This window comes from Pollachius pollachius (genome assembly GCF_949987615.1).
Source record: "Pollachius pollachius genome assembly, chromosome: 6".
NCBI classification, from domain to species: domain Eukaryota; kingdom Metazoa; phylum Chordata; class Actinopteri; order Gadiformes; family Gadidae; genus Pollachius; species Pollachius pollachius.
Window position 1 is genome coordinate 6,243,711 of NC_136939.1, and position 18,127 is coordinate 6,261,837.

The 18,127-nt window shown below is 39.6% G+C and overlaps 3 protein-coding genes across 5 annotated transcripts; all 3 read right to left on the reverse strand.

The window, feature by feature from the left end:
• Positions 1–398: 398 nt before the first annotated feature.
• Positions 399–1,455, reverse strand: LOC307077593 (odorant receptor 131-2-like; the record flags this gene model as incomplete). The annotated part of the gene is given in 2 exon segments (XM_079739021.1): positions 399–1,403; positions 1,405–1,455. Coding segments are annotated over 2 exon segments (1,056 nt in total).
• An 8,694-nt stretch (positions 1,456–10,149) lies between these two features.
• Positions 10,150–11,163, reverse strand: LOC307076464 (odorant receptor 131-2-like; the record flags this gene model as incomplete). The annotated part of the gene is made up of 1 exon (XM_079737477.1): positions 10,150–11,163. One exon carries the CDS (start codon positions 11,161–11,163, stop codon positions 10,150–10,152), a length of 1,014 nt encoding a protein of 337 aa, XP_079593603.1.
• Positions 11,164–12,226: 1,063 nt separating this feature from the next.
• havcr1 (hepatitis A virus cellular receptor 1) lies at positions 12,227–17,660 on the reverse strand. Of its 3 annotated transcripts, none has more exons than XM_079737479.1 (8): positions 17,526–17,660; positions 17,172–17,271; positions 15,699–16,043; positions 15,386–15,460; positions 15,172–15,230; positions 14,942–15,004; positions 14,555–14,591; positions 12,228–13,409 (listed from the first exon to the last, which is right to left on the reverse strand). In XM_079737479.1, the coding sequence occupies exons 1-7, from the start codon at positions 17,616–17,618 to the stop codon at positions 14,589–14,591; spliced, it is 738 nt and encodes a 245-aa protein (XP_079593605.1). In that variant the 5' UTR covers positions 17,619–17,660; the 3' UTR covers positions 12,228–13,409; positions 14,555–14,588. The 3 variants fall into 3 exon arrangements, 2 of the variants coding, with proteins under 2 accessions (XP_079593605.1, XP_079593604.1); XM_079737478.1 differs by having other exon boundaries at positions 12,231–13,409; positions 14,920–15,004; XR_013811903.1 differs by lacking the exon at positions 15,172–15,230 and having other exon boundaries at positions 12,227–13,409; positions 14,920–15,004.
• Positions 17,661–18,127: the final 467 nt, after the last annotated feature.

The following is an 18,127-nucleotide window of genomic DNA, read 5'->3' on the forward strand; positions in this document are numbered from 1 at the left end:
TTATACATTTATATTAAAGTAAAAACATTTAGCACTTTCAAATCACATTCTCATTTCAAATCAATATTTCTGTCCCACAACATAACAATTTAGCTCAAGTTTTAAACCAATGACATTCTGGAATGCTTAGGGAAAACCCTATGTGTTTGCATAACGTCCATGACACCATCTTTTGATCATATGTCACTTTAGCGAATGTCTTTACTTATTTATGTTTTAAGAGTCAGAGGGGTATAATAGCTTGTGAGTGCAAAGGGGTCACCTGTAAACTGACCTGAATCTAAAACAAGTGCAGCTATTTAAAAAATAACTTATCTCCGGAGAAAAATATTTTTGACTTTCAAAATATATTAATCTTTTCACATATCTATCAATTCCTTTAGTTTTCTTTGTGCATTTCATGGGACAGGACAATCCTTAATCCTTGTTTGCTCATCCACAGATTGGGGGGCCAAGCATTTGATATCACCACAGAGCCTTTTCAAGAGGAGGGGCCTGATGGATTTGTCTCTGAGCCCATAGATAAGAGCACTGAGACACCTGGGAAATAGATTCAAACACACAAAAAAACTGTTGTAGAGACGAATCAAAGTGGTTCTGTCCACTATTCTTGCAAAGCTCACGAGAAGGCTAGAGTAGATGGTAGCGATGAGAATCACAACCAACTGAATCATATGAAGTAAAACTGTTTTTCCAGCCTTGCTGGCAGATGCTTTGTCTGTCGAGGCTGACCTGGCTACCAACATTACACCAACATAGGAAAGAATAGTTACAAGTCCCCCAAATGCAAACACAAAAGCGCAAAATGCTTTATCAACTACACTGGACATCGGTGCCAGGAACATTGCCTCTTTCGAGCAGAAGTCTTTCATTTCCGCTTTTGGATCAAAATTATTTTTCCAACCAACAAGTATTAACCCTCGCATTAGAACATTGCCACCAGAGATGGTCCACACAACAGCGATGGCTGCTCCTGTGTTTCTGACGGTGGCAAGGTCTGTATGTCTCATAGGAAAGCACACAGCCACATATCTCTCAATGGACATCACTATCAGAGTGACAGGAGAGATGATGTCTTCCAAAACACTAAGGCTTGTAAGCAAACCACAAACATACACTTTCAGCCTCAGCCTGCAAACAGCCAGTATGTAGAGTAATAAACTTGTTACAAGATAGGCAGTATCTGCGAAGAGAAGGTTAAACAACAGAATGTAACGGGATGTCTCACAAAAAACTGGCTTGCTCCTCAAGGTGTACAACAGAACACAGTTCACGTAGATAAAAGAGCAGCACAGCACCACAGATAAAGTACAGAACACAATCATCTCCTGTGAGGCTTGGTACTCCACGCTACCGCTAACATTAACTCTCAAATGTCCTGCACTCTGCATTGCCGCTAAAAAATGTAAGGTCGTTAAGGACAATGTTACAAAGGACTACTAAAATGACAACCATATGGTCCCCAGACAATCCAATAATCACCCTATGTTAAGTACATAAAAGACAGACATGGTTCCATAGTACTAATAAAAATATTATTTCCACATACATGCAATACAATGGTTCAGAGTACAGAGTGGTGTAGTGCCGTATAGTGCTGGATATTCTCGGCAGGCCAGGGATGGTTTGACCGTTTGCTGTTAAGTTTTCCTATGTATCAGGTCTCTTTTCTTTTACCAGCAGGTAATGTCATCATTCAACATCATCACCAGTGTAGGCATGGTGACAATGCCTTCACTGGGGATGACGCCACACAAACATCAACATGTGATCCCACCTTCACAAGCCACTGTTAATCACATATTTGAAAAACAACAAGCACAGAAATATTAAAGCTAGGGTAGACATTTATTTTCAGAGCATTTTTATAATGCCTTTTTAAATGATCATGACAGCAATCAATAATCCAAGGGAAAGGAAATTAACGTAGCTGTCACACACAGTTACAAGCCATTTTTAATTGTGTTGTGAGGGATCTCAATATAAACAGAAGGGATCTTTGACATACAAAATAGCAGGAGAGTGGCAGTTATTTATTGTAAAATCCATGATATAATTGTGATATTTTTTAACAAGGTCTTTTAATACATGAAGATGTCAACGTTATTTCTTGCAAATGTAGTACTATTTTACACAAATTCTCTTCGACAGTCACCGAAAAAGCAAAACAATTAAGGGAATAATCCAACCTAAAAATATAACATTCAATGGTCTGTTGTTGTTCATTTCAACTGTTGTTTTTGTGGATGGTAATCGGTTGAAAGACTGAAGGTGGCTCCAAAGTAGGGCTGAACGATTTGGGGAAATAATCTAATTGCGATTATTTCAACCAATATTGCGATTGCGATTTAGTATGCGATTTTTCTTTTAAAAGGTTCCATGACATGCTATTTTATGGATGCTTTAATATAGGTATTTGTGGGCCACTAACACAGTATTCAAAGACGTTCCCGAAATTCAGCCGTGGTGCAGAGTTACAGCCACTCCGAGCCAGTCGCACATTGAGCTTCTCCCAAATGCGCTGTCTTGGTGTCTGTAGCTTTAATGCAAATGAGGAGGAGGAGCGAGGCGGGTCAAGGAGGAGGGTGGGGGTGTGGCCCTGAGCAGCTTGCAGCCACGGTACCAAGCACTCTGTTTACAGTGGTGTATGGCGAGGCGCACACAGCCTTTAGCCGTGTTCTGTTAATATTATAGAACACACGGGAGTACTGGAGCTCTATATCTAAATAATATCATATCATACATGGATAATTATATCGTATAATATATATTATCACGGCCAAAAGCTGTTTGAGCCTCCAGACGATATTATGAATCTCAAACGACCGTGTAGGGTTCTCCGACGTCTCTTGTTCTTCCACGTCCACATCTGAAGTAGACTGAACCACGACATGGAGGAGAAAGGGATTGTTGACCGCGGTTGTCTCCCGCCGGAGCCTTGCTGCCGAGGGACCACCGCCTCGACAGCGGTCAGCGCTTAGGCACCACCGCCTCCTGCACAACGAGGCAGTGGTCCCTCGGCAGCGGGAAGCGGGGCTCAAGCGGGAGACATTCGAGGCCAACAATCCCTTTCTCCTCCATGTCGTGGTTCATGTACTTGAGTACATGAACCACGAGTCAAAGCCAAACCATGAGTCAAAGCCAAAGTTCCTTTCCCCCAATTCATTCTCAACCATGGCTGAGATAACCCCCACTACGAGTCTCGTTGTGGAAATACCAGAGACGAGAGTCCGACGTGTTAATCGCCATAACACCAACAGCGTGTACAACACTTTGTGTGTACGCGTGTGTACGACACACGCGTTACAGTCCTGGAGCTCTATATCTAAATAATATCATATAATACATAGATATCTATATCATATAATACATATTATCGTGGCCAAGCTGTGTGCGCCTCCAGACGATATTATGAATCACAAACAACTTCGTTGGGTTCTCCGACGTCTCTGGTACTTCCACTTCCACATCAATCTGAAGTAGACTGAACCGCGCGCTGCCTGCTGCCGGCTGCCCGCTGCCGGGCGATGCTGCTTCGCGGCAACCAGCGGCAGGCAGCATGTCGCAGTTCATGCTTCAGGGAGTCAAAGCGAAAGTTCCTATCCCCCAATTCCTTCTCAACCATGGCTGAGATAACCCCAACTACAGTCTCGTTGTGGAAATACAAGAGAAGTCAAAGAACCAACGTGTTATGCGCCATAACATCAACAGCAAACACTGTGTGTAATCACACACACACACACACACACACACACACACACACACACACACACACACACACACACACACACACACACACACATGTGGCGCTCGCACGGTTGTGTCTAATTGGCGGGCCAAATTCTCTGGGCGGGCCAGGGAGAGAAAGAGGAGGAGTTTAGATCCTTTATGACGACATATGGGACCACATTCCAAATCAGCGCGCTTGAGCCTCCGTTTTTTCAAAGGCGAGCAGAACACCTAGTGCTCGTTTTACACCGAATGCAAGTTTTAGCCACTGGGGGACCATAGGCAGCCTAGGGGAACTCATATTTATGTTAGAAAACCTCATAAAGTGAGATTTTCATGCCATGGGACCTTTAAAGTTCTATATGTTATGTATTATTCACTAAACAAGCAATAAATCATTCTATATTATGCCAAACACTAAACTAATGTCAGTCAATATATAAACTGCTCTTTCATTTAGGCCAGGCCTATGTGTTGAGATGAACTGATGCGGGAATTGATATCAGAACATCTTTATTTAACTGTGGCAGAACGATCGCCACAGCTGAGAGATGAACTCGGGGCCTCGACTGGACAGCCTCAGAGAGACGCCAGACCAAGACCGGCTGGGGCTTGGCAAGGGGTGGAGAAGGTCGCAACGGGTTCTGGTGGATGTCTTGTTCTGTGCGCAGGTTCCAAACAGGCAGCAAGGCGTGAGCGAGTGTCCGCATTCATTGTGGGCCCCCAGAAGGTTTTGGCGTGTGTTTGACACATTGGCACGAGGTGAACTGTTGCAAATGCTCGGCAGGAGACGGGGAGAAGATTCAATATGTCATCTTCTATATAATGAAGAAAAAATGGTAGAACGTGTAGCTGGGCAAGAGGGGATCCAGGTAGGAGATCTATGGCCCAATCATAGACGACAGGTCAGGGCGGTCAGCCAGGCACAGAGGATCAGAAGCGGCGAGGGAACCAGCAGTAAGGCTGACCGATTAATCGAATTCAAACCGACATCGCGATGTAGTGGAACGCTATTTGCAAATCGCAAAGGCTGCATTTATTTATTTTTTTATTTGTTGCTGTTGGTGACTGGAGATCAGTAAGATTCTTATTTATTTTTCTTTTCCAATTCAATAGTTAAATAAAGATGTCATCAATTTATGCATCAATTCATCTCAACACATAGAAAGACCAGTTTATATTTTGACTGCTTCCAATTTTGAGTTGGCCATACTAATAGAATGATTTATTGCTTGTTTAGTGAATAATACAGAACATAAGCAAAAAATCGCATGATAAATCGCATCGCAATATTGGTCGAAATAACATTATTATAACTTATTATTTCCCCAAATCGTTCAGCTCTGACCACCAGTCACGAGACGGTGTGACTGGCAGTAGGTGCTCCGGGCGGTGATGCGCCCAAACCATGAGTCCGACCAAATCATGGGTACCCTCATATCACGGGGTATACGGACAGTCAATGATCTGCGGTGACAGGGACTCTGGATGGTTACCCCACAGCAGGTGGACGGCCAAGCGGTCAAAACAAGCGAGCAGCTCACCATTGTGGGGCCTTTGCCTCGATAGGAAAGTCAAGCAACTCAGACTCCGTCAAGCTGCTACAACACCTCCTGCCCGAAAAAGCCCTCATCTGCCCTGGAGTCTTGAAGACAACGAGAGGAAGAGAGTGGTTACGCCACAAGAGGGCAGACTCAAGCAATGGAAGAGGGACAGCAGGGTTGGCAGCTTGACTTGTCAGGACCCCTCTTGCTTTACTGCAGGGCCTGCAAATTTCATGGGCGAGATGAACAGACACACAAGAAGTGTCATGTGACACATGTGCCAGCCTTTCTTGTCTGGGAGAAGGTGGGCACAGACCAGCTGCATGGGCTCTGGCTGGACATAAGTAACCGTAGCGTAACACTGACAAAAGGTTAAAGTTCATTGAAGACATACCAAGAAGTTTAAAACAAAAAGGCAATGAAGAGCCAGTAACTCTATTTGTGACTTAAAGTAGAGCATGGAATGAGTAAGGTGGACTGTTCCTCTCAAATACTCAATACATTAATCTTCTGAACATAGGCTACAACTGAAACATTACATTTGTGATTGATTTTTATTACTCACAAATGTATATATGTGAGATGGTGGAAGGGACACAGATTGCGACGGTGGTATCGTTAACGTTGTAGTTGTTTAAACCTAAAGTGTAGCTGATGCTCTTGGGATTGCTAATACCCTGGCGAGTTACAATCCATTAGGGATCCATCAGAATGGATGAAGTTCTTTATACTCTCAGCTCAAAGCTAATGGTGTGTTCTTTAAACCAGTCCCCTGCCAGCTCATTTGGACACATTAAATATTAAAATGCTTACCAAGGAGTTCACTCATGTTTTGACTTAGTAATTAGGCCTACATGTTGATGATGATGTTGACAATTATATATGGTTGCTGTGGACAGGGAAATGTGTTATCAACCAAAAGAAGTAACTAGAGAATTACTCAACAACTTTGTTTATAGTGGTGTAAGTTCAGTTTTAACAGACTAAAGTTGCAAAAAATGTAAACCAACTCGTAGCTTAAAGTAACCTCGCAGCACATATTTTCATTTACAATTCCGTTCAGGGCATTTAGCAGACGCTTTGATCCAAAGCAACTTACAGTAAGTACATTTGTCATAAGAAGTGTAACAATATATCGCTGTCGGTACAGTAAAGATGTTCATAGAACCAAGTGCAAGTACTAACAATCGCTAGGCTAACCCATTCCCCGTGTACAGCAGTGATATCAGCTACTGCAGATGCTACACAATTAAATACTATGAATAAGGGCAATGTAGATTATGTGCATACAATAAGTGCGTACATTAAGTGCCAGGACGTACAACATACAATGGTGGCCGGAAGGGGCTGGGTAGCTATGCAGAGTCGAGGTGAACACCGAACAGGTGAGTTTTGAGTCTTTTGCAGAAGCTGGTGAGCGACTCTGCGATCCTGACATCGGCAGGGAGCTCGTTCCACCACTGGGGTCCCAAAACAGAGAAAAGTTGTGACTTTGCTTGCTCTTAGCGATGGCGGTGCCAGACGTCCAGCTGAGGTAGTTGAGCAGAGGGATCGAGCTGGGGGGTGTGGCTTGACCAATGCTTGGAGGTAGGCAGACATATCTGTAGTCAATGCTTAACAATAGTTATTTAAATAATGTTATCAATAAAATCACATCCTATTACTCATAAATTGGCCAGCCAGTACCTCTCTCTTGTGCTTCATCACACTGCAAACCCAAATGCTCACCTTGAAAAGATCAAATGTGTTGTGAACACATCGGATTTGGGCCACATTGACTTGCAGGGCCCTATCTTGCTATCAGTGCAATTGACTCTCTACACCATTGCATGTATCTTTGCTAGTTTGCGCCCGGCACAAAGCCGATTTTCCCCCGCAGCAAACCTGCGCCACTAAACTTACACCCTGAGAGGCGTGTCGGCGAAAAGCAGAGGCGTGTTCTGGTGCAAATGATACATGGTGCTATCATCCCGATCGATAAAGCAGCTGTGCAACTGACTGACAAATACCTGGTCCAAGTGCACTAGCAAATAGCGCAGTTGGTGTTGCTATTTTGACGTACCATGGCAGGTCGGAACTGCAAATTTTTTCTATAGGGGCTGCATGAATGAACACTGTAGTAGGCTATGCCATGTGTTAAAATAATAATAATAACAATGATAAACTCGAGCAAAGTAGGCTATATCCCAGCCTTCCAAAACAAAATCTCGTTTAGGTTAAATTTGGGAAAGAACAGCTGATAAAGCGGTAATAAGTTTTATTTAAATCAATGCATCTGCAAACACCGTACAGCAAACGCATATTTTCTTGAGACAGACATCGTGTACAAGACCATAACTTTAAGAATTGATGAGTATTTGATCGTGAGAAAACTTTGTTTTACCGCGAGTGAGTGTTAAAAAGAATGACTGAATGCAGGCACGCGTGTGTGCATCCATCTGTTTAAACACACGCAAACTAAACACGTAACGCATAATACAGTCCATGGCAATGTATATTAACGGGGGGACACATGCATATTAGGAACACAAGTCGATAACGATAATGTATACAATACATGTTAATGAATTGCCGCATATCATTAAAGACTCAATATTTCGGAAGTTGTAGAAGAAAACGCTATTCCATGTGTGAATTAGGGCATATAATTTGGCCATAAACTGAGCCATTTGAAGTTTGAAATTCTTGTGGTCATGCATCTGTCTCATCTGAGACTGTAAACGTGCTGTTAAAATATAAACTCTTCAGGTTCAAATGCACTCATGGCTCTTGAAGGGGATGGGAGATGGCACTCTCAGTGGTTTATTGCACGTTACGCCCAAACCACACCTATGGGTAATCAGGCTACTTCAGGGCAACCCTTTTTAGATTTGCGTCGGGCGCAAGAGTCATTTATCCGTCGGTATCATAGCAACAGCGGCAGAGCCCTGCCCACAAAGCTACTTCCGTTTTGCGCTTCTCACTTGCGTTTCAGACCGTTAAAATAGGGCCCGCAGTGTGAACGAGGCCTTTGTTCAAAATAAACGTACTATCAACACTCCTAAAAAAACATTCCGCTCACCCACTCAGCAACTTGAGCTATGCTAGTCTACGTCACACAGTTGTAGTTTGAGTGAAGAGAACACTTTTTTACATGTTCTTTTTTATTCCTAAACTTCTTCTTCAATCCTACACATTGTAACTTGACGATATAATAAACATTAATAAATCCTGGAGGTAGTTGTGTTGCCAGCAGTGGCTCAAGAAGACAATAAAAAGTCAGAAAATAATATTACAATATTTAAAAATATATATACAGATACAGTATATACCTAGCTTTATATCTAACTGTAGAATAACTGAAACAGCTAAACTTTGTTTATAGTAGAATAATAAATAACATTGAATGACCAGAGCCTCCACAGGAAATAGATTTGGCCCTGGCCCTTCTTGTAAACAGTCTCTTTGTTCTGTTTTTATAATATTTAAAGACGATCCATTTGGATACTGCTGATCACAACAAGCTTCTTTGTTCGCATAAGCTTACTGCTGTGCAATTCTGTCTGGATGATTAAGTTTCTTAGATATTAACGGGTGCCCATTTTTTACTGCCCATCAAATATTATTCTACATTGATGGATTCACCCACCAGTTAATGAATAGCCTGTTATCACATAATATAATAATAAATACTAATAATATGTAAGCCTACAAAATGGGTTGGTTTAAGTTCGTAATATAATGACAATCGTCCAAACACGAAAGCCGCGACTACCTACTGCAGATTAAATAAATAAATATCTCTGCTCTGGTATTAACAAATTTAATTGAAGATGATTACAAATATACATTACAAAAGAACTACATACAAAGTAAAACAACGTACTTGAAAAAGTGGCATCCAGAAAAACGTATAATTACGTTTAAAGAGAAGCACAAAATAATTGTGTATATGTCTCTATTTACATTAGTGTAATGGTAAAAACAAAATAAAATGATTGAAAACAGATAACAGATAAAATTAAATGGTTTATAAAAAGTCATACACCATTTATATTATAAATAGATATTATAATATATATATAATATATATTATTATAGATAATATAGAATATATATTTTGTTATTAGGGCTGTCAAATGATTAAAAAGTTTTTTCGCAATTAATCGCATAGTATTGGTGAGTTAATTTACGATTAATCACATTTTTTTAAATCCAATCCAATTAAGGTTAAAGGAGATTATCAAATGGAATGACACATTATCATCATACCAAATGTAATTGATAAAGAAAAACTAGAACAAGTGATCTTGAGGGTGATATATTGACTCACTCACTCAGTGTGGGTTGAATATCAAACTTACAGAACACCACGGACTAGAGAATTGTAAACAGGCAGTTATTTAGTAGAATTGTAAACCAACAGGTAATACAAGTGTAGTTAAATTCAAATAAGAAGCACCACAGATTTGGGAATTGTAAACAGCCTGTCACTTACTTCAATTGTAGGGTTAAAATAAGATTGCGTTATAGTGTTAATATCACGCTAATTTTAACAGCCCTAATTATTATATGTATTACAGTTACAACATTTAGCACTTTCAGAACACATTTTTATTTAATCAATCTTTTTGTGTCACAAAACAACAATTTACTGCAAGTTTTTAAACCAATGACATTATAATGTCATTAACCAATGACATCATATGCATATTTTATCCCAAAGCATATTATATGCTTTGGGATATCCCTAGGTGTTTGCATGCAACTTCCATGATACAGACTTTGAACCATATGACTCTTTCTATTCGACAACTTTTTCAAATAAATTATGACTTTCAAAAAAAGGTTTTCAAGGAACAAGACATTGACTAAATCCATGTTTGGACATCCACAGTTATGTTGGAGCCAAGCATTTAAGATGACCACAGAGTCTTTTCAAGAGGACAGGTCTGATGGTTTTGTCTCTGAGCCCATAGATAAGAGCACTGAGACACCTGGGAAATATATTCAAACACACATAAAAACTGTTGTAGAGACGAATCAGAGTTCTTCTATCCACTGTTCTTGCAAAGCTAAGGAGGATACTAGAGTAGATGGTAGCGATGAGAATCAGCACCAACTGAATCATATGAAGTAAAACTGTTTTTCCAGCCTTGCTGGCAGTAGCTTTTTCTGTCGAGGCTGACCTGGCTACCAACGTCACACCAACATAGGAAAGAATAGTTACAAATCCGCCAAATGCAAACACAAAAATGGAAAATGCTTTATCAACTTGACTAGAAATCGGTGCCAGGAACATTGCCTCTTTCGAGCAGAAGTCTTTCATTTCCATGTTCAGATCTAAATCATTTTTCCAACAAATAAGTATTAAAACTCGCATTAGAACATTTCCACCAGAGATGGTCCACACAAGCGCGATGGCTGCTCCTGTGTTTCTGACGGTGGCAAGGTCTGTATGTCTCATAGGAAAGCACACAGCCACATATCTCTCAATGGACATCACTGCTAGAGTAACAGGTGAGATTATGTCTTCTAAAACACCGATGCTTGTAAGCAAACCACAAACATACAATTTCAGCCTCAACCTGCAAGCAGCCAGTATGTAAAGTAACAAACTTGTCACAAGATAGGCAGTATCTGCGAAGAGAAGGTTAAACAACAGAATGTAACGGGAGGTCTCACAAAAAACTGGCTTGCTCCTCAAGGTGTACAACATAACACAGTTCACGTAGATAAAAGAGCAGCTTAGCCCCACAGATAATATGCAGAACACAATCATCTCCTGTGAAGCCTGATACTCCACGCTACCACTAACATTAACCCTCAAAAATCCTTCACTCTGCATCGCAGCTAAAACAGTAAGGTCCCTAAGGACAATGTTACAAAGGACGAATAAAACGACAACCATTTAGTTCCAAGACAATCTTCATAGCGACCCTATGTTACCATATTTGAAAGACGTTCAATAAGAAAAAATAAAAACACTTCCGAATACATACAGACAATGGCTCTGAGTACAGAGTGGACCGTATAGTGGTGAATATTCTCGGAGGCTAAGGGATAGGCCGACCTTCTGCCTGCTCCGTCGTCTTTTATATCAGGTCTCTTTAGTATTATCAGCAGGGGGTGTCATCATCACCAGTGTAGGCATGGTTTCAAGGCCTACCTAATAACATCTGTGACCAACGTCATGACTTTAATGTCACTCATATATTTGAAAAACATCTTAAGAACCAAAATATTAAAGCTAGGGTAGGACATTTATTTTCAAAGCATTTCTTGTCATATTGCTGAAATGATGTTTACACTGTGACAGCAATCAATAATTCTAATGCTTATGCAAAAAAGGCAGTGGCAGTGGCAGGCCTGTTACGAGCCGGTCTGATTGGATGGCCTACCTGTCCGTCTACCAACCTACCTTATTTCAAACTCTGCATGCAAATCTATGAAATAAACACATTAAAATACTACATATATACTTGAACTATTATGTCCAATTATATGTGAAACAATTACAGACACACATATAGTTCTGAGTCATACACAGCCATGTGTGAAATGGTGCCGTACATATTAGTGCAACTTTTAATTGAAACATATTTGAAACTAGGACCTTTATTATCTAAACATCAAAAGTTAACTCTGATTTATATTGAGTTGCTGGTTTACTGTGACATACAATAAGGTATTGTGCATAAGAATAAAACCAATAATATGCAGAGTCCAATATGAAAGAGTGGCTTAATCCATGATATAGTGTAATATATGCATGAATGCAAAACTCAATGTTCACAATATCATGGCAACGTCTGCTAGCATATGGCTCACCATCTCCCTTGACATCCCTTTGCCCGTCCAAAGAGGTCATGACTTTATGTGTTGTGATAATAAATGCTGATATTTTAATACAATCTACCAACTTTTAATTTGTATATGCACAATCAACATTATGAAATGCATTACATACAAATACAGATTGTATGTGATGCTGAAACCAGATTGTATTCTTTCTAGTTTAGTCCGAACTGGGTCAGGATTGGTCATAGCTGAGAAGTAGCTGAGTCAGTTCAACAACAAAAATCATTCCTGCTGTGAGGACACAGTGCTACACGCTGTTTTACCTGGTATTCTCAGGCTTTTTACCTTTTTATTTTTTACATATACTAATTATGACTAGTTATATATTAATATGAAATACAAATGTTGTTTTAAAGTTAATTATTCCTTTTGAATTGTATTTATCATTGCCTTTGATACTGCATCTCCTATGTTCATCTTCATATTGGATCAATTCACTTGATGGTGTGACGGTGTAAAAATAGGGAACGTTGTTGTTGTAAGTATACTTTATGAGTCAGCTGGCAAGAATGATATTAATAAAGTAGCCCTAACCCTAACAGTCACAACAAAGATCACTTTTAAAACATTTTCCTGGCCCTTCAAAATAAACTTGCTTTCATTAGTAGAACACATGGTTGCGTCTCAGTTTGAAAAAAATGGTTAAATATATATACATATAAAACATATCTATGTATCTAAATATCTAAAATATCTTAACATGTTAAAAAAAGAGTTGATCTTGCTGAATGTAGCTTTTGTGTTAAGATACCATGATGGTTTTATACATGTTGTCTTAGCTGTCGCTGTTGCATAACACATTTAGGTGCAACATTTCAAAATGTATGATCTCTGGGTAGACATATCTAGCACGGTCCTTAGACTGAGGACTGACATCCGTCTTGACTGTTTTGTGTCACTGTCCCCTCCGGCAGCGGTTCTCAACTTTATTCGGGGTGAGGCACCACAGTACCAGAAGTTAAAGGCACACCAACTCAAAGTTGTAGGGCATGATTATAAAAAAACACACATTATTATTTGGATATTATATAAACAAGGTTACGAGCAATTTCGATGATATTTCAGACACAGCTGAGCAGACTGTACAAAAGAATCACATGGATACAGGTTCATACAGATTGGACAGCATAGCAATGATTATATTAATAACCTACGGATTATGTATCAAATCACACAAAATATCATTGATATTTGATATATTGATATATTGATGAAAAGGTCTGATAGGGGTTGACTTCATCCATCTGGTAGATGTTCTCCTCTCTGTTGTTAGGTTCAGGACCAGACAGCGAGTTTCTAATCGCAGTGGAGGCAGACGAGAGGGGAGAACAGTGTGTTAGAAAGAGTTCACCGTTTAGTGTTTATTTGGTCTTTTTTGCATGCTGTTTGCCTGAAGTACAAAGGTAAAGCTTAGACTGTGGATTTCGTACAATAACGTGGTAATGCAGCGAAGTGTGACATATGTATGAATCACTCGTAGTCATAGAGATATCTGCCCTAATGGTTCAGAAGTATTAGTAGTCATTTAAGCACAGACTTTCCATCGTTTGCCGTGCAGCGTCTTGTCAATGTCGTTCACCAAAAACCACATTGACCAATATTTGGGAAGTGAACATTCATAGTTCATCAGATGAATGTACAAATGCCACGCAGATCTGTAAATGCTCAAATATATTTAACTGCAGATTTTGTGAGGTCTGCAGCATGTGGTTTATGTGCTGAAAACTCTTTTCAGAGCGTGAGCATGAGTCAGGGGTTCGCATACGAATGACATTTAGCACCTAACCGAAACCACACCGTTAAAATGTAGGCTGCACTAACATAAAGAAAGCAATCAAGCAATGTTTCTCCCTTCTGTTCAATTTTTTGATAACCTTTTACAATTATACATGCATCACCCATTATTTACCATAAGTAAATGCAATAATAAGCATTTACTAACAATTAAATCACAGTTAATTAATGCTTTGTTAATGGTCTAGAAATAATTAGTTTAGAGGTCTCCAAAAAGTTTGGTACCACTGTGACCACAGGGGGCGCTATAAGTCGTGCTCAAACCTATAATGTGGCCCAGGAACTTGACACTTACCATGCTCACTCATTAGCCTCACTGGCTTTAGCATGTTGGATTATTGAATATAGAATATTGCTCATGCGACGAGTTGGCATGCAACCACACACATATTCTTCAGAAAATGCACATGTCTAGTTGACTAATGGGGTTTATGTTTACTAATGGTGTTCATGTAACTAATGTGCTGATAGGATAACCCTAACCCACTAACTCTTACTTACCCCTATGCTAATGCTATATAACAATGCTTGCTACTGCATTAACTTAAAAATAACTAGATACTAACATGAATCAGAATTTTTCAACTTTACATCAACCCAAAATTCATTCAACCTAATGGGTTCATTTTAAACAATCCGTTACTTACATCTGGGAAGATTTGCTGAATTTTCCCGATCTCTTTACTGATGAGACATATGAGAATGAGAAACAAAAGAAACAAAAATATTATAGGTTCAGCACTACACAAAAATTACCGAAAATGTTGGGTAATACATTAAATGTTCACGTCGCCAAACGAATAAGTCACTTGTTCATTCACTTTTGAGTAATAACAGATATAAATACATACAATAACACATACAAAGCAGGTTAGCTCAGACCAAAGTTAGCAATTGCCCCATTGAAATATATATTATATGTATGCATCGATACTTTTATATATTGTGCATAGTAACAACAGTTTTTACAATGGCCACAAAAATCCTATTTAGCAAAACTGTAACAACTTACTAAAGTAGACAGCAACACCCACCACTGCAATAGAAACGATGATCAGAGCACATGTTACTGGCACCGGAAATTGGCCACTACTTCCCTGTGATGGCAAATGACAATGACACAGCAAGAACCACACGTTTGATCGGTTAAACAACGATTTCATGACAGATAAATGTATTGACTTGCTGCTAACCCTTTGTGTTGCTTCCTCCATTTGCTGAATTAAATGGGCTACATGGTCAGGCTAGTAGCGTTCCTTCTCACCTGAACAGAGGTGAGAACTGTTTCAGAAGTGTTCCGGTACTGTGTGAAATTGATGTGAGCTGCCAAGAGTACACGAACGGTGTTTTTTCAAAACTTTTGATATAGATTCATGCGTTCCTGAACCTTGCATGACATATTTTCCGTATGTTATTCGTTCATCAAATTTTTATATGGTATCTTAGGTATAATGTGTAAAGGTTTTTTGAATGTGTACCTTGTGTGTACTTCAACGTGGTCTGTTCTGTGGAGGTCAAATTATCCAATGTCCTCTTTGGGGTTGGCTTAGTATCTTGACCAACACACAATTAAAGATTGGGTTAGATATATATTATCAGGACTATCAACAAACAACACCTAATGCCAAAAAGTGATTTGAAGCGTGATGAACAAACTGTGTCCCATTGTCACTGTATTTTAATTTTGAAGCGGGCACTTTGTATCTATTACAGTAGCCTTTTGTTTTGGTAATTGATGCTATTACTGTAACTGTCTGCTGTCTATTAACAGATCTTGTTCCATAATCTCACCTTTCTGAACTCTCAATTGAACTTGATGTTTATGGTCATTGAACAATCCCACTATTTCCACTCTGCATCCGTATTGTCCAGAGTCCTTCTCACTGAGGTTTAATATCGTCATGGAAACATCCCCCTTTCTCAGGTAACCCAGGAGCTGGTACCTGCTGGACACCCGTGAGTCTTCTCTTACTTTTGCACCATCAGTGGCGATCAGCTGATCGCTACACTTCGAGGTTGGTATAACACCTCGTCCCCAACATGTTGAACTTAGACCATTTGCTGGGACATCATATTTACACGGCAGAGTCACATCATTTCCCACAGTGCCTGACACGACCAGGTCACATTCAGCAGCTGTAAAGTAACAGAAGATAAAAAGAGGAGACACATTATGATGTCACCTATGACCTCATTCAAGTGATAGAGGAAGTTATAGCACTTAATGAAGTCTAAGTCTTAATATTACGGTTATTCTATCCCATTTTCCAATGTATAACCCCTCATTATTGCTATTGGTTTGAAGATAGTCCTGCTACAGTTTGGTTACCTACTAACACTTCATTGCTGAGAGTTTTCACATAATGATGAAAACGTCTTTTTTGATGCGCGTTGTGCTGTCAATGCAAATTAAGTGAATGTCACATGTATAATCGGGCCCAATTCCACATTGCTTCTTTCTTTGGGCTCATCTGCTATTGCTCGGGCTCCAAGCTCGAGCATTATCATCGAGCATTAGGAAAGAACTTTTGGAATGGAGCCAGGTTTTTTTTTCTACATGAATCTTGGCTAGCAATACCTCGACTAGCAAATGCTCTCACCTAGGAACCATAGTATTGATGAGTTGTTTGAACGATAAGAAAAGGAAATACTCCAGCCTTCAAACGTTCAGGCTTTAGGAGTTAACGGATCCAGATATGCAGAACCGAATACACAGTATTTTGACCAATCAGGACACGTCCGTGTTCATAAAATTATATCTCCCCGTAAACATGGGGAAGGGGAAAGGGGGAAGGGGGTTGTAATGCATTTAAAGAATTGCTTAACACTGTGTCATGATTGGTCGAAATACCTTGAATCCGGTTCAGGATTTCTGGATCGGGTGACTCAAACACACTACCTAAAGTCCAGATGTGGAGGATGGAGCTTTTATTTTCAAAGTTTTACAATTGTGCAAGACCCTCATCTGTCTTGAGAGACTATTTGAAGTGTGGAATTGTGTGTGAGCCACACAGTATTGAACCCCATATTTTGCCGTCTGTGCTTAAACTACTACTCTTTTCAATAAGAATGGGAACAAATAACCTTCAAACAAAACAACGGCTAGATTTCAACAATACGATTTAATATTGAAACTAACCCAACCCTTTCCCCAGGTAAAAAGACTCTGTTTAACACTACTAAAGGATATATTTTAGTTGAGTCATAGTGACTCTTTATAGGAAGTCTATCACATGTAGTATTTGAAATTTGTGAAGTTATTACCTGTTAACAGACACAGCAAGAGCAGGAATCCTGGTCCAGACACGGCCGTCATAATGTTGCGCTCTAATGCTAATACAACCTCCCAGTTGCACTCACATCCCTCACAACATTAGATATGTCATAGGATGAGTCATTAGAGGGGGACACACACACACACACACACACACACACACACACACACACACACACACACACAAGCATACCGTTTTACTTAATTTTCCAGATTACAAAACATTTGATTGAAAATAAAATAATATATTTGTAAATTATTCATGAAAATTGTTGTTTCCTGTTGCTGTCTACGTAATATAAAATACTTTTACGAGGCAGAACTAAGCATACCATTTAACTTACTTTTACATGTAGCCGTCCGTTCCTAATTTCCCCGCTGTCTGTTCTTGTGACAGTGATACATATCGACCCCTTTCGCAATAAGAACACTGCCATGAGTCCTGGTATTTCCTGTCTTCAAACCTCATTCAAATTTCGTTTCAGTGTGTTAGTGTGGTGCTTAGAACTTCCTGTTAAGTTTGTTCCTCTATTTATGTTTCACTTCGCTTCACACTCGCTTCACACACAAACAATTCACGAGGTGAATGGAGGGACAATGTTAGGGCCTGTAGATTTTTGGTTGTATCATAAATCCTAACCCTAGATTAATATCTCAAGTCTGATGGCAGACGAGACCAAATCTGGCTGATTGAGGCGTTCTGCTTTTTTTCGCTCAATGTTAGTTTTGACCAATCACGTTGCAGGAGTAAGGTGCCCAGATTTCTGAAATGAAAAGCAGGGACATTTGTAGTTAGGGTACGAAATATCTGATTATTGTTGTTTCTGAAATGAAATAAAAAGTGAAATAGTTTCATTTTGCCTACTCTTATCATAGTAACTGTAGTACTGTAGTAAAATAATGGTTTACAACATTGTGTTTTAAACCAGCCCAAAACAGAGCCAAA